The 27,097-nt window shown below is 38.0% G+C and overlaps 1 protein-coding gene across 2 annotated transcripts in view; it reads left to right on the top strand.

Moving 5' to 3' along the window:
- Positions 1-18,014: 18,014 nt before the first annotated feature.
- LOC306846553 (disks large-associated protein 1-like) overlaps positions 18,015-27,097 on the top strand; it is a gene marked incomplete at both ends in the record, with an annotated part of 46,350 nt that continues 37,267 nt past the window's right edge. Inside the window, 2 exons of one of the 2 annotated variants that reach the window (XM_079380010.1) lie at positions 18,015-18,896; positions 25,580-25,791. In XM_079380010.1, coding sequence (XP_079236136.1) covers positions 18,015-18,896; positions 25,580-25,791 — 1,094 coding nt within the window. Of the gene's footprint in view, positions 19,002-25,579; positions 25,792-27,097 lie in introns of both variants that reach the window. The other variant, XM_079380009.1, reaches the window with a different exon arrangement.

Here is a 27,097-nt window from a genome sequence, read left to right as displayed (position 1 = left end):
TCCTTCCCCCACTCTGTGATTTCTAGTACACAGCAGATGAAAAGCAGAGATTGATGTGAGAGTATAAACAGCATTACTCAACATATGGTTTCATCAGGCCAGCCACCATATATGCAGTATGCAGACACTATGGAATTGTGATTTCGATTAGCCAGTTGTGGCATTCTGCGGTCAGATATTTGTGTGTAATGACGCTAAAGTGTAGATTTGCCTGTTGTCCCTGGCAACAAATTTCACTCCAGAGTCTTTCTTCCAGCACACTAAAATAATTTCAGCTCAAATCAATATTTCATGCCCATTTTATTTATATAAGTTGCAGTGTATTTAGCATTTTAGGTTCAAGACCCGTCTACTTTGTATTTTCGTCCTAATGATCTTATCTGTTTTATTTTGTAATGATGACCATCGCTAAAAGTATCAGATTTAAATTACAGTTAAGCTTGTCTCTTTGTGTATTCAGATCCTCCTGCGGAGTTCATATTTATGAATCGGAAAGTCCTAATTATGACCTAATTATAGGTGCATTCAAATCATTATGATGATATTTTTTACTTCTCTCTTTCTACAAAATGAAGAATAAAGAATTTGCATCTGGCTTGTTTTTGTTTTTTATGTTTTTATGTAATTCATGGAGGTGCTGTAATTGTACAGTACTTGCATATTTTGCAAATGCAAATGGGAGAAAAATTATTTTATTAATTTAAACAAATTTGCTGTTAATACAGATGCTGCATCCATTTCCAGCCACCATGTTTTCTAACCAACAAGCCCTAAACTTGGAAACTCTGGGCTGAAAATGATCTTTCAGGCATATCTTGAATGATTTGAGGAGGAAATATTTGGGAGCTGACCAGGGTGCTGCCCTTTTATCTCAATTAGCGGTCAAAATGTGGCTAGTTAGCATGGTTATGTTAGTCCCTGCTGGTATACTGTATACCATCTAGGCACAAAAAGCATCGTTATCAGTCAGTCATTCAAAAGTAGCCATGGATTTTGTCTAAAGAAACTGTCAGACACAATGCTGGTCCAGGCTTGTTTATGCTGGTTTGATTCTAGTCTAGTCTGATTCTAGAGAAGCTATTTGACTAAAAGTCTAGCTGGATGAAGTAGATAAGCTAAGTTTGGTAGGCAGTGGCACACAAGGTTGATTTATACATGCAAAAATGTAGAAATAAATCAGGGAAGATATAAGTTGGCAGACTGACATTGGACCTGCAGTTGTTTTCTCTCTGTGAATGGTATAGCAGACAAAGCGTGGGTCAATCCCACTGTTTGATTAGCCTGCACACAAAGGTATAAGCACAGGTAAGACTACCTGCTTGACATTTCTGCCAGACGCAGTGCCAGTGCCAGTGCCGCCTTTCGGCTTCTCCATTTCCTGATCCTCTCTGCTCTCCTCAGATGTGAAAGCCTATCTCTGATCTGGCTTTTCTCCACGACTTTCGAAGGCAACGACATTCCTTTACTAACTGCAGGATCTCCTTCTCTCGTCTTCCGCTCTGTTTGGGAGGGGCCTTTCTCTGCTGCAGCTCTCCAAACCTCTCTCTGCCTTCACTGTAGATGATGTCTCCGATGATGTTTAACTTGGAGATTATGCTGCCTCTCAGGGAGCTCTGAAGAATTGTTTGTAGGCTCTGGTCGAAGCTTCATCATTCATCTATCTCACTGGCTTTCGGCCATTTGATCTTGGCTTTCCGACTTGGCATCTCAGCTGTGGGTCTTGTGGGTTCCCTGCTCGCTGTTGCGCTGGAAAGAACCAGCTGCAGGGTTAGGAATTGATGTGACTCCTCTTGTAGGGGCTGTTCTTGCTCCTTTCCGCTAGGTTCTATGGTGGGCTTAGTAGCACTGTGGTGCTCAACCTGGCTACAGTTCCTCCTTGTCTGATCTGCTGTTGCAGTGCAAGCTTGCACCTGGGTGTTGAAGCAACATTTCGCTTTCCCCTGGTGGATTCGCAAACCCTGGTATGTTGTAACTTTGGACCACCCGCAGCTATATTCTCTTAGGATCCTTTCTTTACTTGTCTTGTTCGTTCCAATAATTACCGTGTCATCCGTCCTGTTTGGTCCATCTTCCATCCCGCCTCTCGGTGGACTGCCGGGTTGTTTTCTCTTTAATCTGCTTGTAGTTATGTAGGGAGCCTGTTTGGCTTCCTGCTCCGCAGACGTGTAGATAGGGTAACTAGCCCCTTCACCACCGGTGCTGTCTTTCCTGCTACTACTAAACTTGAGTTCCCAGTTGATTGGCTAGAGAGGGGTCTTTGTGGTCTGTAGTTCCCAGGCTGTAATCACAGCTTGATTGAAAGAAAAAATGGAGTAGTGTCACGAATGCTGGGCCTGGGGAGAATGCTTAAACCCTGTGGGACGAGGGGTTAATCAGTGAAGGATGTGTGTTGACAGATAACATCTGCACTGACTTTAAACATCTCTCATGTGGACCTCACTTCAATTTTGTCAAATAAAATGGCTTACAGTTAATATGATAAAACACAACCAGGCCTTTCCCTTTGCTAAAGCTACACCCTAATGCTTCTTTTATTGTTTTCCACTTTTCATTTGCCTTGTAATATCAATTCAGAGAACAACACAGTCGAAATGTAGAATTTTATTTTTATAAAGGTAAAGGAAGGAACCTGTTGCCATAATAGCAATTTTAACTTTCGAGTCGAATTCAGTTAATTTCAACACATTTTACTTATTATAAACAAGACTCTATGGTGCCATGTTACCAGTTTGTCTTTCCTATGTAAATATATATAGTTTGAAGACTGTTTTTGAATTTTTGGCAGTGTTAGTCAGAACAGAGCTAGTGTTTCTTTGAAATATTTATGTACCGTCCTCCTTTTCTTGATGGTTGGCTATGCTATTTACTTGCTCAGCACTGACAATATATTCACGATAGATTATCTCTGTATTTTGCATTATGCTTCTTTTAATGGCTTTAAATTTACTCTATATTTAGATTCTGGTTATCATAGTATATTTGGAAAGCACAGTACTTATACAGTGTGTGTTGTGTACTTTTATTATCACTAAGAAAGAGTTTATTTTATGTAAAAACATATTGCAAAGAACAAACTTTGCCAGAAAAGGATTACCCACTTGATGTACGTTTTTAATCTGTTTTAGGTTTTATTGAAGGAAGGTGCCAAACCATGTCTTGTGTTCAGTAGCTCAATGGGAGCATTGATACTCAGATAAGAGTCAAGTCAACAACGTGTCGTGTTACCTTAATAGAAGCATGTTGCATTCATTTAGTACAGCACATGCAGTACAGTATGTACAATGGTTATCCTGAATGGCTTCACAACTCGAGTGGCTACATTTAAAGGACGGAACCCACTGGAGAATTACCATGCCATTGGGGTTTTTGTCCTGATTTAGCAACATAATCTCCCTTATCACTCCACATAGTTGCTTAGAAATCCAATCCAATAGCTTTTTAATTATCCTCATTCAAATGCTTGCTCTATCATTAAAAGGTCATTTGGCAGTCTGAAAACCCAGTGGTGTGCCCTTTTCTTTAGTACGTTCACACTGCTTAGGAGAGCTCATCGCTTACTACACTAAACAAAGGGCGACGTTATGGAGCCGCATTAAACAATTAAAGTCAGATGACCATAATGACCTGCAATTCAGAGAATGTATAATTGTAAACATGTTGTAGAAGAATCTGTACCTGACACTGCACTGTGATTATTTAAAGGCCTCATATTACATACAGTACATCTCATATTACAAATGAATGCAGTCCTTTGTTAATTTATATCATAAGAATGATCAATGAATAATTAGCCAAGTAAACATTTAAAGGTGCCATAGAATGCATTTGATACAGTATTTTAAATTGTTCTCTGATATCTACACAGAAGGTATGTGGCTTAGGTAAGGGCAAAAAAATCTCCAGAAACGATTTTACATGTCCATTTACAACCCTAGGATTTCTGCCTAGAATGAAACGGTCTGTTATTGGCTTATTTGGCAGGGTCATGAATAATAATGAGCTCTGCTCTGATTGGCTGTTTCACAGTACGGCTCATCAGCAAGAAGGAAGCACAGGGAGGAAAATATATATTTAAATACTTTCTCTCGCAGTTATATCGTCGGGTAATTATACTGTATATAAAACGCGGGCATCAGGGAGCCGTTATTAATATGCGAGGCATTGAAACTGCTTTTGAACGATCCATCGATCGCGTTATAGTTCACTTTCAAGAGACGCGATCACACAAACTATGTTTACATTATGGAGCAACAGTACCACACATTTCACAAGATCAGATGCTTGTCAGTGGTGCTCAGGATCTGTAAGTCATTCGCCATCATCCTCATCTCTCCTTACTGAGAGTGAAATCGTATGTACTGTAACAGGCTACCGCTAGCAAGGAGCTAACCATGTCCCTTTAGTGGCTCGCGTTATTTGCTTTCTGTGCCTTTCTGAATACAGACACCAACCCATCCCTGCACTTCACACCCCCTGCACGGCCTGGAACATAACATTTATTGTGTTATTTTCACTGTTGTCCGCGCTTGTTTATTTACAATACCTGCAGAGCTTCTGATGGTTCCGCCGGCTTAGAACAAGGACGGGTTTATGCAAATGTTGGGGGCGTAGTGATCCTGACTGTTGCGTCACAGTCGGTGTTATGTTCTGATTCGCCTGTTTTTCAGTGGTCTTTTTTAATCACGAGATTTACATATGAAGGAGAAAACTATGGTGTTTGAGGCTCACTGTATGTCATTTCCATGTACAGAACTGTTATTATTTAAATATGCCATGGGTAAAGACAGTTTTTCATTCTATGGCACCTTTAAGTTACACCTGTTAAAATTGGACTAGATTGAATAAGCACTGTTAATTAAATACATTAAATAATTAAGAATTAAACACAAAGGGGTACATCTGTGAATTAAAGCAGTGGTTTTCAAACTTGTTCCTGGGGACCCACAGCTCTGCACATTTTGCATGTCTCCCTAATTTACACACCTGATTCAGATCATCAGCTCATTGGGAAAGAGCTCCATGAACTCAAATGAGTATGTCAGTTAAGGGACACTTACAAAATGTGCAGAGCAATGGGTCCCAAGGAACAGGACTGAAAATCACTGGTGTAGAGGACTGCATTAGGTTTGGGCAAATCTCACGGGAGCGGGCGGTTTTACCTTTGCTGCGGGCGGGAGTGGGCGGTCAGAAAATGAATGCGAAAACGCAGAAATCGAACCTTATGCAAAAAAATTTTATGACGGACGAAAGTTTTGAAGGCAGTGTGTAAACGTGATTGACATAATGTGAGGTCGTATTTATTTTTTAATGTGCGAAAATTTCAGACTGGGTGTGCAATGACCTTTAAAACTGTTTGTTTAGTAAATCGTTTGGTGTTTGTGTCAAGCATAGGCTACTTTTAAAAACTGAGGTGCTGCTATTTGTGCTTTTGTTTTAACGGTTAATGTTTTATAACGCTAATAAAAAATACCCAATGTTTTTGTCAGGTGTGGTGCTTTGGTTTAGCATTACTTCTTTAAACGCAATCATGTTTAAAGCCTGCTATTCTGGATGTTAAGATTTGAGTATTTGTGTAGCCGACATTTTTTACAAGCTCTGAGAGAAAGTCCGCGAGAGCGGGTGGGAGTGGGCACAAACATTGCGGGCGCGGACGGGAGTGGAGGTCCTGGTCAGAAATTCCGCGGGAGCGGGTGGGTGTGGGTTTAAGAAAACAGTCCCGCGTAGGGCTCTACTACAGTGTTCTTATTAGAAAATTCAGTGGTGATATTTCTGTAGTTTTTCAACATGTATTGCACCCGAAGTCTTTATCTGTCAGTTGCTCATGGCAGCTACACTATAAATATATGTACTGTACAATTTGTACATTTACGTTAGAGCTCTAATTACCCACCCCGGTCATGTACATTTTCCTTTGTGCTTGACAGCAGCTTAATGGAAAATTATTATTATTATTGTGTTGTGCATATTAGTTCTGTGCTATAGCTCAGAGTGCATTTTTTTAGTTATCTATAAATGTATATATATATATATATATAAATATAATAGTTAACTATATGGAGAATTCAACTGTTCAAAAGGAAATTTAAAAAACTACTAAATGAATAATAAATATAGTTCTATATAAGGAATAGTGGACATACTTAGACATGACTTAAAAGAACGTTTAAAAAACCTTTTACACATTAACATTTAATCAATTCTAGAAGTTTTAATGTCTTTAATGTGCCACTGTGCAGTAAATGCCATACAGAATATTAAATATAAATCCATCCATCCATCCTTCTTCAACTCAATATTGATCCCAAACAATTTACCGAAGAAATTAAATTTTTACTTTTAAGTACCTTTACTATACTCATTTGTCTAATTCTAACCACCTCAAAATAATAAAGACATGCACTACAAAATAAAGCTGAACTGAAGCCATCAACCCTATCCTACAGTTGCTTTCTGTATATCCTCTAAACACAACCCCTTGTTTCCCACAGCTGGTACTGTCCTTGTGATGGAATCCTTGCAATGCAATTTTCCGGATAACTTGTTTTAATCAGCTAATGCCAATGTTTTGCAGACATGACATTGAAACCGTTCCGCTATAAAGGAAAGGACTCTTGTTTTTGACTCTAACATTTTTACATAATTAGTATACTTTCTTTTTCACTGCAGTTTCATTCAATACTTGAAAAAGATTTGATTTTGACATACATAATCATTTGCATGTACTGTATAGTATTTTGTAGTTATGTGTGTGACTTTATTTCTGCTACAGCTGTCTCAGATTTAACAGTCCTTTAGAGGTCAATTAATAAAAATCAATTGAATTTTAATTGTAAGTGTTGTTTTGCTAGTTCATTGGTGTTTTCCCATTTCATGGAGTCATGCCCAGGCTGTTTTTAAAAGGAGCAGAAATGTTTTGTAGAAGGACTGCAGCAATTTATATTAAAACCATCTGTTACCATGGTGACATTCACCCCTCATCTTTTGAGATATTTCTGGAACAGAACGTATTTGTGCACATACACACTGAATGTAGAACTAAATGCAACCACACAGTATATTACTCAGCTGTATGGATTCTATTGATATTTTTTTGTCCCTATTTAAGTTTAGAAACCTGACCTGTGAACATAAAAAGGTAAAGTCCTGTTCTGTCACATATCAGGGTTTAACGTCACATGGAGCACAACTATCCAGTGAGAGTCAATATGATAGGCTTAAAATATCCACATGACGTAGTAAAACGTAGCCAGATTATAAGCAAGGTCTAATGTATAATGTACACTTTAAAATCAAAATTAATTGGTGTTAAGTCAAAAATATTAATAAATAGTAAAGTAAAAAGTCGTGACGTATTGTCAAGTATGGTGACCCATACTCGAAATTGGTGCTCTGCGTTTAACCCATCCAAGTGCACACACACAGCAGTGAGTAGTGAACAAATCCACACACACACACACACACACACCCAGAGCAGTGGGCAGCCATGCTGCAGCGCCCGGGGAGCAATTGGGGGTTCGGTGCCTTGCTCAAGGGCACCTCAGTCGTGGTATTGAGGGTGGAGAGAGCGCTGGACATTCCCTCCCCCCACCTACAATTCCTGCCGGCCGGGGGCTCGAACTCGCAACCTTTCGATTACTAGTCCGACTCTCTAACCATTAGGCCACGACTTTCTCATTTTTACGAAACAATATCGATTCTTAAATCCCAAGAACCAGTTAGTCTAGCCTGTTTTCAATTAATGAACCGAACATTCTAGCGCCCATCACATCGCAATAAATAAATAAATAAAATTAAACCTATTCTCAGATTTCAGATTCTTACCATTTTATTACAGTATTCAAACTGTAAATGCCGTTTTGATGCTGTTCAATGTGGCGTGTCAGATTGCTATAGCACCTCGGTTCAAGATAAGTGGCGACACGAAGAACTGCGCATGAACTCCTTGACTTTAATACCAGTTTCAGCACAAAATATACATGAATGAACATTTGATGGTATGTTAAAAGAACCAAAATCCGTATCTTGTCTCATGTAATCGTTTTATCAGTGATTCAACCACGGAAATGTGTATACATAACAGCTTGTAAACAATGTCACATTAAGTCACATGTACCTCAGAAAAACATATTTGGTGACCATCAGCTAGAAAAATGAACTCTAGATCTATTTTGCTAAATGTATGTACCATATAACATACTCATTATAACTTTTATAATGAATGTTTAATTCATAATTCTTCAATGTTTAATCTTCAATGTTTAATTTTTTGAATTGGAGTATAAATATAATTATGTGATTGTAAATTTAGTATTATAAATGATATATAATCATAATATTATAAATGTCAGAACCTAATAAAATCATGAAATTTGTGCCAATACCCAGTCCTACTATTTAATATGACTGAAGCAAACTGACTACATTAGTTTACACAAATGAATAGTTGACCTAATTTTTTGAGAGTCAAATAGCTCATTAATGCAATGAAAGTTATGCCATGGTGTACAACTGGCATGTTGTTCCAAACCTGTATGACTTTATTTCTTCTGAGGAAAACATAAGACATTTTCTTCACTAAACTGGTCACTTTGGGTTTTTTTTTTAAATTAAATTTCACTGAATGAAGACTGGATCTATTAAGCTTCAAAAAGGATGTAGAAGCACTATAAAAGTATCAAAGGTCAACAACATGACTTGTGCACTATATTCCAATTATAGCTATACAATAGCTTTGTCAGCCTGACATTTAAAGGGATAGTTCACAAAATGATTTTACTGACCCTCATGTTGTTCCATATCCGTATGACTTTCTCTCTCTTCTGTGGAACATAAAAGATATTTTGAGAAATGTCTCAATGGTCACCAAAGATTTTTGGCTACCAACATTCTTCCAAATATATTCTTTTGTGTTCTACGTACAGGTTTGTAACAACATGAGGGTAAATGATGGTGGAATTTACATTTTTGTGGTAAACTGTACATTGGGTCATTTTTACTGATAATCTTCTTCTCCATTGAATAATTAAGTCAGTGAGTCTTTGGGGTTTAATAATTATTCAGATTTGTTAAAAAATATCATCTCTGGCAAATTTGTTCACAAATAGGACACTACAGCTTCTCTTGTGATTGTAAATGATTTATTTGGTCCGTTATGATACATTTTTGGTCATTTACTTGTATAAAATTATTGCATGTCTTCAGAAGTCTAATAAGTTTGAAGCTTGACTGTTCCAGTCCTCATTGACTTTTATTACAAAGAAATGAGTGACCAGAATATTCTTTATAAATGTTATACTTTTAAAAGCCCTTCAAAAATGTGTACAGTGGAAAAAACATTAGTGATATATCTATAAAGTTATTCCACCAGAATACATGGCTACCTTTGAATAAGCGTCAGCGGGTGTTAAGATTGCAATGCTAACCTGACCCTTCAAATGCATCTGAGCTCTTCGAAGATCCATTAAACGTGATTCACAAAATAACTTGTACAATATAAACAACCCACAAGCAAATCCATAGTCTAAAGAGTCATATCCGGCGATGACACATGACCTTTCCCATCTTTAGAAATGCAGGCCCATGAAAATCAGATCCTCCTGACAGCTAATGAACATTACACCCCTTCTCCTCTCTCTCTCCTCTACCTCATTCCCTCTGCTTCTCTGATTCCTGCGTGGGAAGAGAGGAAATCTATTCAAGTTGAGTTTATTTTTGGCTCGCAGGAAGTCTGCAAACAGAGGCTCTTGAGTCACCAAAATGCACAATAGGCCTTTGCATCGATTCAGTAGCTCCGCCATCCTCACTACAGCTAAAGCTGTGCCAACTAATTACACAAGTCTTGATACAACTACAGCCGCTTCTAAAACCCTCTTCTCTCGGCATAATTACTCAGGATAACCCAGACGTACAATGCGATTTGTCAGAAGGTTCATAGATTATGAACCCTTTTTTTTCCTGCTTTATCATTGATCATAACTAATGTGTTTGTTCTCATAGGCTAATCTGTTTTCTTTAAACAATGTATAAATGTCAGATGAATATTGTGTTAGGAACAAATCAAATTTCTGTCTATTTTCCTGGTCCTTGGTATGCTATCAATCACACTGCCTCCAGCAGTATACCACTGGACTGGGATCAATATTGCTCTGACCCACATCTTTATCGGCTCATCATTCTCTGCATGGGCACGCGAGTGTGTGTGACTATAGTGAGTGTGTGTGAGCATGTACTGTAAGTCCATGTTGGTCATCTTTATATTGGTATGTGCACCTCCATCCATCTGTAAGTGATAAATGAGCAATTGAGGACAGTCAAGGCTCCAGTTCCCTGCTTAGATCGGGGGTTTTGAAGGCCATAGGCGCCCAAGTCTGTCAGCCGATGGGATAGAGAGATGGGTGGATGAAGACAAAAGTGGCTGGTAAGGAACAGAAGGGGTCATGGATCTTGGGTTTGACTCAGGAAGTCAGGAGAGAAGTGGTGATGGATCGCATCTTCTGAAGTGGAACAGAGAGGGAAATATTAGCACTGTGCTTTCAGTCATTGTTTTTCAACAGAGATTTGACCTATTGTACACTACGTCTATATACTGTACATCTTTTGGAGGATTTCCTGTGTCAAGAATGTTATGAATGCAGGTCTGAATTTTTTATGCAAAGTTGTAATTATTCCCTCACTGGTAAGTGTCTTGGAAAATGGAGAAAAAAGTGTTGGCTCTCTATACGCTTGTGGATGCCCACAACCACAGCATTAAATCAGGGGAAAACACTCCCAATTCATCATAGTAATCCCATTCTGTCACAACTGCTGTCTGTACGAGAGCTCAGAGTCAGTTGTGATTTCAAGCATCACCAAAATACAAGAAACTGTTTGGAGTAACAGTTCAGAACTGTAGTCTTGTCTTATTCTATGATCAGGATTATGTGAAAATGAATCAAAGTGCTAATTGCTTCATTAATAGGTACATCGCAAAACGTGTAGATCACAGTTCACTCCAAAATCAAAAGGAAAATGTACTAGTAATAATTTGCACAAAAAAAAAAAGTGTTGTGCATTGTGCGTACAATATACTGTATATATGTATATTTCAACACGTATGACCTTTGAATGTGGTCATAATTGTGTATCTTGCTGTACTTTTCAAGTATGTATATATTTTTTATGTTTTTTTCCCATCTGTTCGGCCACTGTGTGGCGACCCTTTTCCCTCAGAGACTAATTACTCATGCTGTGTAGCCTCTCTCGTTAATACTCACGAAAAAGACAGATGGACATTGCCCATGCAAGACTGCAGCAATAAAATATACTTTTTGTCACCCATAAAAATATGGCCCAACACACATTCCAGCTCAACTTCTGTGCTTATGCTTAACCAGCATATAAAAGACAGTGGAATCAGGTTTCCATGTTAAAGTAGTATTGTGATTCCAATAATTCAATAAACACATAATTATTAATAGTTAGTAAGGTAGTTGTTAAGTTTAGGTATGGAGTAGGTTTAAGTGATCTAAAATATGGTCATGCAGAATAAGGCATTAATATGGGTTTATAATATGGGTTTATAAGTACTCATAAATAGCCAATATGCTTGTAATATGCATGCTAATAAGCAACTAGTTAATACTGAGAATTGGTCCCTAAAAGTGTTACCATATTATTGCAACATCATGACATTACATAAAACAAAAGTATTATATAACACACATTGTTTCGTGAAAGCTGAAAGCCAGCCAATTTTGATCTGGTAAAATATACTCATGCCAAATATTGTCATGTCACATGTGCAACACCGGCCATATGTTAATTGAATAAACTGTTACATAATTTAATATATTAGTAGTAATATATTCTTCCTTTCAACTCTGTATATTCATCTATTAAACAAGTGATGTAGCCACCAAAAAAATAAATAAATAACTTTACTAAATCTTTGAGTGATTTCGTATTTTAATAATTTTTTTTTTTTTTTTTTTTACATTGCATTGCATTTTTTACACTGCACTGGGAAAAACAACACTGAGGGAACAATGAATTGGCATCACAGTCTTATGAATGGTAGTAGAGGATTCACCAGTATTAGGGGAAGGAGGGTGGCAGGTGTTAGTCTCCATTAGAAAGCTTTTACAGGGAATCACATCATGGCCAATCCACACGCCACCTGTCACAATGACCTATTTCACTTGCAGACGGAATACAATTCCAGGATGTGAGCCGCAGGAGCTGTTAAGTTTTTCTCATTTGGCATCTCTCCAGAGACGACTGAGGGGAATGGCTTTATCAAGATGCATATGACATTAATATGTCAGTTTTATATGCACTGTAAAATGAGGGCACACGTAATGGGATGGTCCACAAAGTGCTTTGCTATAATCTGTGAATGTTTACGGGAGATATAATACATTAGTTCACTATTGTCAGAGTCGATATAATACTGTGCTAATTAATAATTGCCAATTGGAGAGCTGTTTCTCATCAAGGCTAACACATGCCACACTAAAACAGTTTTTTTAATTTACTGGTTTCATTATAAATATCAAACTCAGAACTGAGTGCTGAATGCAGTGTTTCTGAGTTAATCTGTGGTATGCATTATATTATAATTATATATTATAATTAATAAAATAATTATATCATTAAATATATGTATACTCGTTTAAATGCTTGGAAATTTTATACTTTTATTCAGCAATGATGCATTAAGTTGATCAAAAATGACGTCACGTCAAGTCATGCATAATGCTGCAAATGATTTATATTTCCTTCTTGTTTTTTTACTTTCTATTCATCAAAGTATACTCAAAAACATATCAATTTCCTCAAAAAAATATTAAGCATTGATGATAACAAGAAATGTCTCTTGAGCACCAAATCAGCATATTAGAATGATTTCTGGAGGATCATTTAACACTGAAGACTGGAGTAAAGGCTGCTGAAATAAGTTTTAAAATATAGTATATAAAACAGTTATTTTAAATTGTATTGCTATTTTACAATATTAATCCAAAGTTCTGTCATGAAACGCTAGATGGCACAATCTGATAATGACATCATCACATGCCGCAGCTGATTGGCCTTTTTGTATCAGCAGTCAATGAGCTTGCTGCTCAGCATTCAAATACTTGGCTGGTGCTCTAGGCTCTAGAAGTTGCAGTGTGCTTCAGAAACCCTCCACCTTCCCCAGTTCCACCTGCATAGATCTGCTACGGGGTGATTCATGTATGCTATGGGGGTTATTTCATATAAATGTGCAGCAGCAGTATTTCTTACATGCCCACAGCAGCATGTCTGTGAATGTATTGGCAGTAGCAAGTCTCAGTACTTGCTCTGCCGCAGCAGCATAGCAGATCTATTCCGCCAAGACCAAACACTAACATTGCCATGTACGTTACCATGCCAATCCCTCCAAGAGTTGTCATATAACTTTTAACTGTAATTTTGGTCAAATATATATATTTTTGTATCTGGGAATAGTTACGTACACAGCATGAGCTATAGATGATGTGAATCTAGTTGATGCCTGGTGATGCTGACACGACAGTGAAGGACATTCACAGCGCCAGTGTGATCCCCAGTGCTGTGTGAATCAGTGGCTTTGCAATTGGCTGTCTAAAGATTTGCTGTAAATGAGCTCCTCTCTTCCTGTTTGTGTATGTGTGATATGAGTGTTCTGCATGTAGGTGTTTGAGATCCGTGGCTTTGCACTCCAAGCTGCAACAGCCCCCTCCCATTAGACTGTCACAAGGCCCAATAATAACCTCTCTAATAACAGGGTTGGCTCTCTCTCACTCTCTCTGGTGCTCGCTCTTTCTCTCTCTCTCTCTCTCTCTCTTTCTTGGAACAAATGTTCTTCTTCATATCCAACGTCATGCAATTAGTGTGGCTGAATGAGGATATGCTAACCATCTGCAGTTAGCCACATTTGGCTGTATTCCTTACAAAAAGCCCAAAATTGGGATGACGAAGTTGTTCACATGAGTGATTCAGTCACATCACATACCTGACGAAGGGGTTTGTCCCAGATAATTTTTGCTTACAATAGATAGCCTGACTTATAAAAGAGACAATCAGTCTTGATTTTTGTGTACTAAGTTCAAGCAATTACTGAGTGTGAGCTTTCCAAGAACAGCCTTGATGAAAGCCTGGGCTCTGACAACATCTGAAAAGACATCGGTATAAAAAGGAAATTGAGATTTTCTCAAATCAGAGGCTCTAGGAGTAATGATCAGACTTCATGCTGAAATAGTGCCCTAGTAGACGTAGCACTGCCTTGCGTCCCATCAGGCTCAACTTGCACTGATCTTAATCACTCTGACAGAGAGCGGCTGAAAGTAGTTAGGATTGGTACTAGCCAAGTCAATTGATTTAGTCATTAGTTAATACGTTGGATCTGTGTCGAAAAAGTCTTTTAAAAGTGCTTGAACTGCTCTGGTTTTATTTGTATGTATGCATGTATGTCTGTGTATGAATTTAAATTGAAATTCAAAACTTTGAAATCTTTGGCAAAAAAAGTTTTAAAAACTCACATGTTATATCTCAGCACAGGACCTAGTTCCTCTTGAATACTTCATTGTGATTCTCAATACTACTTTCCTTTTACATCGTTTATCTATCATCTGAATCTTAGATTTCTTCCCCTCCCTCTGAGAAGAACAGAAAAGTATGTCAAAACTTCTCAGCCTTGAATAATCCTTTCAAGTACTGTCAGACAAAAAAGCATTTTGAAAGCCTGACTGTTACTGGGTAATGTCAAACACAGATGTTCATTGAACTAACAGGGTATTTGATCAGATCAGCTCTGCTTGGTTAGGTTCGAGTACATATTGTTTTGTGCAAAGTGGTTGTGGTTGCACTTTCCAAAGACATTTTATTGAACTGTTTGTTGCTGGTGAAGGGGTTAAAGGGATTGTTCACTCAAAAATGAAAATTCACCCTCACGTCGTTCCAAACCTGTAAGACTTTAGTTTATCTTCGGAACACAAATTAAGATATTTTTTATTAAATCAGAGAGCATTCTGTCCCTCCAGACAGAACAACTGACACGTTCAAGGCCCAGAAAGGTACAAAGGACAGTATTCTCATATTCTCATATCTTAAAGTTAAGTTTGAACCACTGATGTCACATGGACTGTTTTAAAGGGGTCATATGATGCTTTTTTAAAGATCATTATTTGTGTATTTTAGAGCCCTGCATTTCGGCCCGGGCCCGACGGGCCCCGACTTTTTTACGCCTCTAGGGCTGGGCTTCGGGCCAATTTCCAGGTCATAGTTCAGACGCGGGCTGGGCATCGGGCCTGTTTTTGGTTTCTCCTTATTTTATATTGTAGACATCTATCGTTTAGCGATGAAAAAAATTGCCATGCTGGTGGAAACAACACGAGACCGGGCTGCCGCGACTGAGAGCAGCTCTATGGTGTTTAGTTTCCCGCAGCAGCAGCGTGCGCAAGTGACTTCAGCGCAGCTGAATAGTTCTGCGTTCAAATGCACGCAATAGGCTAAAGCTTGCTGCAAAACCCCAGCAAACATAACCATGAATGTGTCTGCGGGAGATAGTAAGGAGATATTTGAATTATTTACTAATAAACTAATGTTTTCTGAGTCTGTGTCACAAGGATGAAGTTGCTGATCCTGACTCGCCGTCTCCTCATTAGGCGCGCCTTTAGAGAGAAATGCGTCTTTATTGATTATGATTAAAATTATAATAAAAGAGTTTTTGTTTTCAGTTTTTTATTTCGTTAAGTGATCATTTAAAGCTTTCTATAGATATATTTATCATGTCTGTGAGGCATGTATTCGCTCTGCTTCGGTTCATTTTTGTGAAGCGTTCCTGTTCAAGACGGCAGAAAGCGCATCATGTTTGTTTTCTTTGTTTTATAAAATAACTACCTTTTGTTGGTATTGTGAGTGCACACAAATACAAGTAGACCCTTTACAGTTCCGAATTATGTATTACTCTTACCTTTATCAAAAAAAAAAAAAAAAATGACAGAGTAGGCTATTTTAATTTGTTTCCACTGAAAAAAATCCAAGTGTTTGCGCTGGTGTCTCCATGTCCTGCAGAGCGCGCTTTAGCTTCCACTCTCCACACAAACTTAGATATAGCGCACATTATTATTATAGCGCAGGTTTAACGTTTAAACATTGTTATATACTTGAACTGTTTTAGTATATCTATAGATTTTATTTTAGGCAAGTCGTGATGATATGAGAAGGCTAAATTGATCAAACATAGGCTTTGATTAGCTCATGTCGCTGTCCGCTTGGTCGTTACTTTAAAAAAAACAAAAACTTATAGGCTATTTAATGAACAAAAATGCTTCAAACGTTTTTCTCGGGCAGGTAATTCTGATGAGCTGTCGGATGTGGGCCAGGGCCGGGCTAGGGCCTAAATTTGAGGCCAGTGCAGGGCTCTAGTGTATTTGGTGTAACAGAATATGTTGACATGCTTTAATGTTCAAAAAACACATTATTTTTCAAATACTGTACATTATTGTAGGTCCTCTATGCCCCGCCTCTCTCAAACGTGTTGTTTTCTACAAAGTTCTTCCTTACGACAAGCACAGTCTGCTCTGATTGGCCAACTGGCACAGTGCATTGTGATTGGCGGAACAATGCAAGCCCTCGTCGGAAATGTAATGCCCCTTTCCATGCTTCATCTTTCAAAATAAATGTAAAGACAGTTAAAAATGTCCTTAGTTTTACCATCAGTTCAAGCCCGAAAGGGGAACAGAGTTGCGTGATAGACACAGTGATGAAGCTCGTATGTATTTGCACACAAGCTGCGATTAAGAAAGCTTCACTGTGATGTGACCGTCTCCCTCTCTCTCTCTCTCTCACACACACAGACACACACACACACACGCGCACACACACGCACACACACACACGACGCGCAAAACTCAGCATTTGAACAGTCAATAGCAAATACTTTAATAATAAAACATACTTACAGTTGCTGATTCAGAAGTGCCAGAATGTCATAGCAAAGTCAGAATTACCTCCTCTCCTAGGTTCACGAAAGTGTCGTCCATAAAATGCGTTGCTGTTCAGTTGTAAGCAATCTTAATGATTCCTAAATGCATCTATTTTCGGAAGGCCAAATAAAGTTCTTTTGCTTTCTCCTAGAAACACACAGCGTCTCCCTGACATGGCTGTATCAACACTACTGCGGTTACTGAAACCACACCTTATTTCTTTGCATGAACATTTAGGCGGCATTATGCAAATATTTCCGCATCGTGACATAGACATGGGGGTCGTGTTTGAATGAGCCGTTTAAGGGGGGGCATGGCAGAGTCTTAACTTTGATAAAGAATATGTCTTTGGATTTGAGACTTTAGTCTTTGCAACTTCAGGGATCTTATCTATGCACAATCAACTTGTAAAACGCCAAAGAGAAAGGAAAACTTGAAATCGCATCATATGACCCCTTTAACAACGTCCTTACTAACTTGATGGGCCTTGAACGTGGTAGATCCGTTGCTGTATGGAGGGTCAGAAACCTCTTGGATTTCATCAAAAATATCTTAATTTGTGTTCTGAAGATGAAAGGTTTGGAACGACATGAGGGTGCATAATTACCAACCAAATTTTCATTTTTGGGTGAACTATCCCTTTATTGAATACCAAGAGTGTCCAAGATAAATAAAAGGAAAAATCTTTGAAAACATGTACACCTTACATTCATGTTGATTTTATATGATTTGAAAAATGATTTTGCGGGAGTCACACCACATTTTAATATTATTCATGGAATTTTAATTCAGAATTTAATTCAAAAATTCAAGTCATTATATCTCTGAATTGCATTTTTAAATAAATTCATAGATCTAGGCAAAAAAAATTAAAAAATAAATGGTATCATATTATTGCCCCACATAGCAAAAAACATGAAAACATTCACACAGAATGCTCACGGTCATTTATGTCTTTCTATGTATTCCCTGCAGACCGTCAGGTCACTTTGGAGCCGTACTGTGTGTGGATGCCTCCGACCCTCGCTGGATGATTCCATCTCTGTGATGAAAGGCTTATCCAGCAGCCGCAGCCACCACCACGTGGTGACCTGTGACACCTCTTTTGACTCCATGGGTCACAACTTGGACCACAAGCCCTACCTCATCAGCCAGATCGACAACCCCCAACCAGTCGACCACTCTTACTACTCCCAGAGAAGCCCCTACCAGCCCGACTGCGTGGTGCCTTACGGGACCTTCCCACGCCGACACTACAGCTCTCAGCACGAGCTGAAGGATGAGACTGCTGTGGTTCCCTACACCGGGATTCCAGCCAACAAGGGACAACAGCGTCTCCCCGTCGCCCTGTTGGATCAGTTCGACCGGCAACTCCCAGTGCCTCGGGACGGCTATCACACACTGCAGTACAAGCGTGCCGCTGCAGCCTTGGAGCAACGGAGCGACAGCCCTGGCCGAATCCGGCACCTGGTGCACTCCGTTCAGAAGCTCTTCACCAAGTCCCACTCACTAGAGGGCCCACACCATGGTCACGGCCACGGCAAGGGCAGCATCAACGGAGGCAAGGCCAGCCCCGACGGAGAACCCCCTGCTATTCGGCACCGCAAGCGCAGCAAGAGCCGGGAGCGCTGCAAGTCAGCTGAACCCAAGAACAGGACGCCACCTTCTGGCTACTGGAGCTCGGATGAATTGGAACGCGAGGCCTGCCTGTTTCAACATGGACCACCGGGCGTCATGACCATGGGCCGTCACCCGGATAAGTCGCAGTCGCAGTACTTCTTGGAAGCCTACAACACCATCAATGACCAGGCGCTTAAAAACTCCCGCAGCAGCAATGATTTGGGCAAGTGCTCGACGTGCACAAGCATCCCGCTGAGCGTGGACGCTTCACAGCTCATAAAGAAGAGCTCGTGGTCGTCCTCTCTCACGGTGAGCAGAGCACGTCAAGTCTACCAGAAGGCCTCGGTAAATGTAGATAAGGCTCTAGTGAAAGCAGAGGCTTGTCAGCAGGAGCGTTCATGCCAATTCTTGCAGGTATGCAAAATGCCTTTCGATTCTCCCCTACACCCACATGCTCACCTAACCCACCTCCACCTTTCCACCACCCCTCCTCTTCCTCCTCCACCACTGGAGAGAGCCTCCAGTTTTGATTTGAGTTCTGCCGAGAAGTAAGTGCAACCCACTAGCTGCCTTACTTTCTGTTTAGCTGACAAGCATCTGTTTGGATCCATTCGATCTCTAACTGGTATTATTTCTCTCTCTAAACCTAAAAATCTCATTTTTTACCAATATTTTTACTAAGTTCTTATTTTGTTGGGTTCTGTGTGAGTTTGTATGTATGTGTGTGTGTGTGTGTGTGTGTGTGTGTGTGTGTGTGCGCGCGTGTGTAGGTGGTGGGATTGTATGGAGCAGATTGGATGAGTGCTGTTCTTGTGGATGTGTATGAAGAGGATAGACTCCATCCTTAATGACTGGTGTCATGAATAGTTAAGTCCTAGCTTAGCATACCGTTAGCATATTAGCCTGCTAGCTTAGCCTATACCCTATGCAACTGAGCTGTACAAAATTCAGAAGTGGAGAACTGGCTCCCTTTCCATTTATGAGGTGAATTTAAATTCCACAGGAAGTTGAATTAGAATGACAAGAAGAGCAATTCACTCTAAAATGCAATTCAAAGAAACCATGGTCCAAAAAGCTATTTCACTAAAGCTATATTTTGTACCTTTGTTTGGTCAAAAATGAACAAAAATAGGTTAAGTATATAAAACATCAGTGTTCAAACACCAGTCTCCTTACCTTACCTTGATTCACACAATAATGATTTATAATTTGAGGTGTTGTGTCCGATTTCACAGGGAATTAATGTCATTTGTCAGTTTGATGCATGGTTATGTCACGTCTGTAAATAGAAAGAAGACCAGGCTACTATATTTCGTGTGTGGGTGAAGCATTTGTAGCTTGTTATTACAACAGCTGCTTAGTTTTTTAAAGTGCTCCTTCATTATGATTTCACTTTTATTAACTTTGGTTAGTATGTAATGTTGCTGTTTTAGCTTAAACAACATCTGCAATATACGACACAAAGAGAGAGATATTTTCTATTACAGAATTAGTTTTTTACGGCCTACAACAAACAGCTGTTAGGGACTAGAATCAGCTTTACATAAAATGTATATAAACCCTGCTCCTGGTAACACGCAACAAAGGGTAATGGTTAGAGACTTGATATTTCTGGACAACATGCACCAGGCAGTTAGCGAATCACAACACACTGGGCCAGCAAACCAATATGAGCCAACTGTGTATGTCTGAGGGATGGGCTTCATGGAACCAGGAAGTCAACAGACCATTTTTAGAAGAACTGAAACAGCGGTGTAACATAAAGGTAAAATATTTGAGAAAAAAAAAAAAAAAACGATGCATTAACACGTTAGCGCACAGTACACTCCATAAACACAATCAAGCCTTCAAAAATAACTGATTGACCACCCCTTTAAGTAACGTTTTATGTTTGAAACAGAGATGGCGATATATACTGCAGCTTTAAATATGTTCAAATGTAGAACTATATATATAACCTTAAATATGTAATTGAATGCGTATTTATTTTGGAGGCATTTTAAACACCCTGTTTGCCACCACAATTCAAATTCACTTTAAATTCTGTTCAAATTAAATTCAGAATCAGAATTTAAATTAAATATATTTAATTATGGTATAACTAAGTGTTATATGATTTTTGCTTTATCAGGCATTACAAACGACTACTCCCTTTAGTCATCAGCAAATATTCGTGACAATGGTCCTATAATCTGATCGGACATTAATACCTGCCAAAACACACAGTGCTGACACTCTTTACAACAGCACTCTAGCTCTTGTGCTATTGTTTGAGATGACGGTTTGAGAAGACCAATTTTTTGTGTATAATTGTTACATTCTCAGTACTTTTGTCTCTACAGGGCATGTATCAATTATTAGAATGGCAGTTAATATTAAGCACTGTGTCAGAAATAAGCAACACTTTAGTTAAGGTGAGAGAGAACTCATTGTATCTCATATTATTTAAAGTTTTTCCTATTCCTTTTGTACGTAAGGATGCACAGTCTTCATAGTCCGAGTGAACAGACAAATGAGGTAACCTGTTACGTTATACGTGCATTAAACAAGCGAACTAGAGAAGATCTTAAGACCACCTGCAGCGGACTGTGAATCAGAGTTTGCACGTGGGCAGCCACATACTAATTCAGAGGCTAAATTGAGCTGGCAGGATATCGCGCATGTTCTCTATCATGCTCTGTCAATAAAAAGAATAATTGGCATCTTTCTTCAGGGCTAAATCTGGATGCCAGTTGCCATAGTAACCTTGAGTGACAGGGCATTGCACTGTGCTGTTCTTGTTCTAAAGGTTTGTGGAAAGATTTTTAGATGTTCAGCAAGTTGTGATTTGCTGTCGATATCAAGTTAGAATTATGATGCTGATGTTGTAGACTTTATACATACATTTAGGGTTTCGTGTTTTTTTCTTTTGGGAGTACCTCTGCGTGTGTGTGTGTGTGCATGTTTATGTGGTTTATGAGGACACAAATTTGTATAATGACATGGGTATGACAGAGGTATTACAATATGAAGGTGGTTTATGAGGACACTGCCTATGTCCCCGTAATTCAAAAGGCTTAAAAAACATACTAAATGGTGTTTTTTTGAAAATCTAAAAATGCACAAAGTCTCCTGTGAGGGCTAAGTTTAGGTGTAGGGTTGGTGTAGGGCAATAGCACACACAGTTTGTTCAGTATAAAAACCATTACGCCTATGGAGAGTCCCCATAAACCACAAAAACCAACATGTGTGTGTGTGTGTGTGTGTGTGTGTGTGTGTGTGTGTGTGCACTGAGGAGGATCACAATAGTGATCAATCAGTATAGGGTTTTCAGTGATTCTTAAAATTTTAGATTAGGTTGCATTATACTACAATATTTTATAGAATGGCACCTGTTTCTGTGACAGCTCTCCACAGTCAGATTATTTGGCTTGCCAATCAGAACACTTTGAGGCCCTTGCTGCCAGTCAGTCATTTTATGTGGTCACAGGGAAGGCCTTATATAGTAAACAGGAATCTGAGAGCATGGTAGGTGAAGCAGACAATTTGAGTTCAGTTATTATGAGAATGATAGCAAAATAGCGTATGGTTTTGATAACATTTGAGATGATGTGCAGCTACTTTTCTTAATATAATGGTCCCATTAACGGTAAGATGGTAGTTAGTAAGGCTCCTATTTAAGGAGGGAAAAATCTAATTGTGATTGTTCTGTTAAAAATTGTGAATTTTCTTTCTTTCTTTCTTTCTTTCTTTTTCTTAAATAAAACTCCAGGTTTGATTGTTTGTAGAGCTGCACAGTGTGACCAAAAAATGTTGTACTACATGTATCAATATGACATATAATAATGAAATGAAAAAAATATTATTATTGTAATTATATATATATATATATATATATATATATATATATATATATATATATATATATATATATATATATTAAATGTTAATATATTTTTACATATTTTGTATATTAGCACTGTAAAATTAAATGTGCATTAAAACTGACACAAGCTTGCAGAGTTGAAGTTTGTGAAGAGGCATTTACTGAGAACCGAGTCACTCTGTGACACTAAAACCACTAAATCATGAGCTGCACGTGTAAAAGAACGCAGTGGCAGGCTTCATTTTGAAACGCATAACACATATATTAATGTTATTTAAAATGGATAATTGCCATATCAAAAAAGACATTTATGTTATTTTGATTAATCACACAGCCCTCGTCGGCAACGATAGCCTCGTTGGCTTTCCCGCGTTTGAGTCCTGGCTTGCAGTCCTTTTACGACCCCCCCCTTCCCACTCGCACCCCCACTTCGCTTCCTGTTCACTATCGAAATAAAGGCATAGAAAACACTTTAAAAAGCCACACAGCCCTCATCTGGAGAAAGCTCCAGCTGGCAGTCAACTTTGCTTACTGCAAATGTGCTATGGGGCTAGAATAAGCACCTAAAGATATAAACTGAAATTCTGTAAATGGAAGGAAATAGAAGCTCTCATGTGGGACACAGTCTTTCATCCCTTGGAATGATGAAGCGAGGCCCAGTCTGTTGTGAGGACTCTGAGTCTTGTACCCAGGTCTGCTCAACGGATTTATCCTCATTTTGTGCTCATCAGACTCGACTTGACTAAAGGCCTTTGTGGCTGTTGGTGGTATCTTTGAAGGAAGTTTTTGTGTTTGTTGGGTCTGTGTGTGTGGGCAAAGGACCGGTGTTACTGGAGTCATTCTTCCTCTGACTGCCTTTTATACACTTCCTGACGTCAAGGCCAGCCGTTTTCCCAGTAACGCAAGCTCTGCGCTGATTCATATAATCAGTGTTGGGTCTAACTAGTTACTAAGTAATTAGTTACTGTAATTTAATTACTTTTCCCTTGAAAAAGTAAAGTAAGGGATTACTCTTATTTTTTCTGTAATTTAATTACAGTTACTTCTTATATACTTGAGCTTAATACTGTGTATAGACTGTAGAATATTTATATACAATACAATACAATACACAGTGGATTTAACATCAACATTTAAAGCCTAAAATGCATGCTTTTTATGTTCCCTTCTCACTTGAAATACTTTGGTGAGTTAATAAGAATATTAGTAACACTTTAGCGTCCAATTCTCAATATTAATTAGTTGGTTATTATCATGAATATTACTGGGATATTGGCTGTTTATTATTACTTAAAAAGCACATATTAATGTCTTATTCTGAAGACCTTATTCTAAATCCTTAATCCTACCCAATTCTTAAATTTAACAACTACTTTACTAAGAATTAATAAGCAGTAATTAGGAGTATATTGAGGCAAAAGTATAGTTGAGAATTGGCCCCTAATCTAAAGTGTGACCAGAATAATTTATGTAGTTATGTATTATTTATTTGAAAGAATTAAAAAGTTAAGAATCATTAACTTGTCAAGGTTGATATAGGGTTTAGAAAGTAATGAGTAATAAGTAATTAAATACTTATTGGAGAGAGTAATTTGTACAGTAATCTAATTACACTGTTGAAGATGTAATTAGTAACTAGTAATTAATTACTTTTTTGGAGTAACTTACCCAACACTGCATATAATCACAGTGAAATTCTTTAAAGTGAGATTTTCTCTTGATGCCAGCCGAGAATCTCTTTCCAAACCTTAAAATGAACCTCCATGCAGAGTGATGCATGCAGCATACCAGCCTGCCACACAGCTGTGCTCTCTGTTAGCATGAGGTTTGTATGGCCTTAGTAATTTGCATGCTCACATTCTGATACTTCGAATTGATATTTGATTTTTGCATGGAAGCAGGGTTCGAATTTAGCAGGGCTGGATGTTCCCAGATGCACATAATAAAAAATAAAAATAAAAAAAAATTCATGATGGCACATTGTGCTTCTTTAAGAAAGACCAAAATTCTTACCAATTATTTCTCTGACATACTGTGATTTATCCAACTTTTGTAATTAGTGAATTAGTGATTTTTTTTTTTATTATTAATTAATTAATTTACTTTTCAATTTTTGTGAGTCATTTAAACAATGGAACTAATACTGTGGATCCTTGTTGTTATGTGATAAGAGTACCACCAAGTATTACTGACTTTTGTGAATGTAAGCTCATGCAATTAAAATAAATTATTAGAGTGTTTACGTATGTGCTGAACAATCACATTTATAACAAACTGGCAGGTATTTTGGCAACTAGAGTTCAGCCCTTTTTTGAGGTCAAATAATCAAGTAAAACCAACTAAAACTAAAATGAAATGAAGAGTTGTAGTTGTACTTGATTTATTTAAAAAAGGAAAAAATTAGCTATGTAATATTGGAAATTGAGCCTTGGTCATTGTGCATACATTTTACAGTGACACGTCCTAACAAATAAGCATTTTTCTCTATATATATACACACACACATTAAATATAGTTTAAATATAATTTATATACATTTTTTAAGTATTTTAGTTTATTTAGTGTTAGTGGTGAAGTTTTAATTTTATGTTTTTTTATTTAAAATTAAATACTTTTTATTTGACTTTTAACATACTTTTTTTTCCAAAGTAGTGGTTTCGTACAACTCACATTTTACTGTATATTTTATTACATCAGACATGCTTTTATGTAGTCTTAATGAGCATTTGTCAAGTCTTTATTACAATTAGATTATTAGCATTTGATTATCGTAAAACCAAGTAGTTGAAAATGAAAGCTTTTCCCTTTTGTCAATCTGAGTTGTTCCTCTCTCTTTTGAAACCGCAGTCCAACTTCTCATGCTTTCAGAGAGTCCTGGGAGAGCTGCACTGAGACAGATGCTTAACTACCCAGGGAGGCGTCGTTAGTGTAATCATGCAAGCTCACACCGGCAGCCTCATTAATTATCTCTGCCGGCTCAAAGAGAGGACGAGAGATCAGAATGTGTGTGCGTGTGTGTATGTATGGGTGATTTGTGGAGCCGAGCGCACGGGAGGCAGTTTGGACGGTGATAACCGATCACCTTTCGGAAGAGGTTCATGACACAGTGTCACCTCTGACCCCACAGGTCCCTCAAGACGAGTGGGGAGCCTTTCCACTGGGGAAAGATGAGGATATCCCATGCAGACGCATGCGCAGTGGGAGTTACGTGAAAGCCATGGCGGAGGATGACAGCGGAGACTCAGACGGCAGCCCTAAACCCTCGCCCAAGATGCAGGCACGACGGGCCAGCTACCTCAAAGCCACCCAGCCATCACTCACAGAGATGACCACTCTAAAGTAAGTTCTAAGATTTACATCCATTGTGCTGTTTGTATTAATATTCGTAGTGTAAAAGTTTAACACAAACACTAGTTTTTCATTCGAACCATGGATTTTGTTGCTTTTAAAATAAAATAAATGTTAACTGAAACAAAAAAGAAACATTTTTAAACTTGCTTAATTTTAACTACTTGCCAAGGTTCTAGTTCTAGTTCTTTTATTTATAAAGCACTTTTAAAACAGTTGCAAGACTGACCAAAGTGCAGTACAACATAATGACCAAAGGTCAAAACACATTCAAACAACATCAAGGCATTTCCAAGGCAGCGTGGCATTATTTATCATTTTATTTTAGTTTAACTTGAATTACTAAAGTAACTAAAACGTAAATAAAACTATATAGTCATAGTTGAGGAAAAAAAACTATACACAATGACAGAAATGAAAAAAAACACAACGAACAAATTAAACCTTTAACTGAAATTAAAATGAAAACAAAATATAAAAATGCAAATTAATTCAAAATGTTGATAATAGAACTACTAAATAAAAAAATACCAATTAGTTACTAAGATAACGCTGTTTTGAACCGTTTGTGCAATTAATTCTTCAATTGATATACCAAGTGTTTCATGTTTTGGAAATTATTAAATAAATAAATTATATATGTAATGATTGTTTACTGTACTGTATAGTCAGTTTTTTTTGGCAGTACGAACACAATTGAAATTTGTTGGAAAAATGAGCTAAATGAAAGGGGCCGCTTATGTAATAGCCAATACTTTAAACTGGTAGATTATCTAGGTAATTGCCCACCTTTTCCTTCTATAAAAAAGGCAGCTCAGTCCTGACATCCAGTCTAGACCTTCCGTTCTCAACTGCAGTAGTTCTCTGAGAGGCTGTGACAAATTGGCTACTTTCAGATAATTAACTACTAAATTGATCAGCAACCATGTGCTGCAATTTCATCTAGTGACGACTGATTCAAGAGTAGCTTTGTAATGATTCATTTTAACCAGTTTGGAAGTCGAACAAAATTTCACTCTTGAGTTATTGATTTAACTCAATCTTTTGAATGAGCTGAATTGATTAGTCGAGTGAATGACTTGCTGAATCAAAAGACATCATGCTGGGTGATGTTCATCTGAAAGCTGATCCCATAACCTGGAATATTTGTTGTGGAAATGGGACAAAAAGATTATTAACAAATATTACTCAACAATAACCAATAAGCAAAAGATGTATGATTTTTGGACCTGTAGAATCAATTATCCAACCCTCCAACACCTTCAAAATAAAAACATCTCGACTGCATTGTTGGCAG

The sequence above is a fragment of the Barbus barbus genome (genome assembly GCF_936440315.1).
Source record: "Barbus barbus genome assembly, chromosome: 26".
Lineage (NCBI taxonomy): Eukaryota > Metazoa > Chordata > Actinopteri > Cypriniformes > Cyprinidae > Barbus > Barbus barbus.
This window is presented reverse-complemented; position numbering and strand designations above follow the sequence as displayed.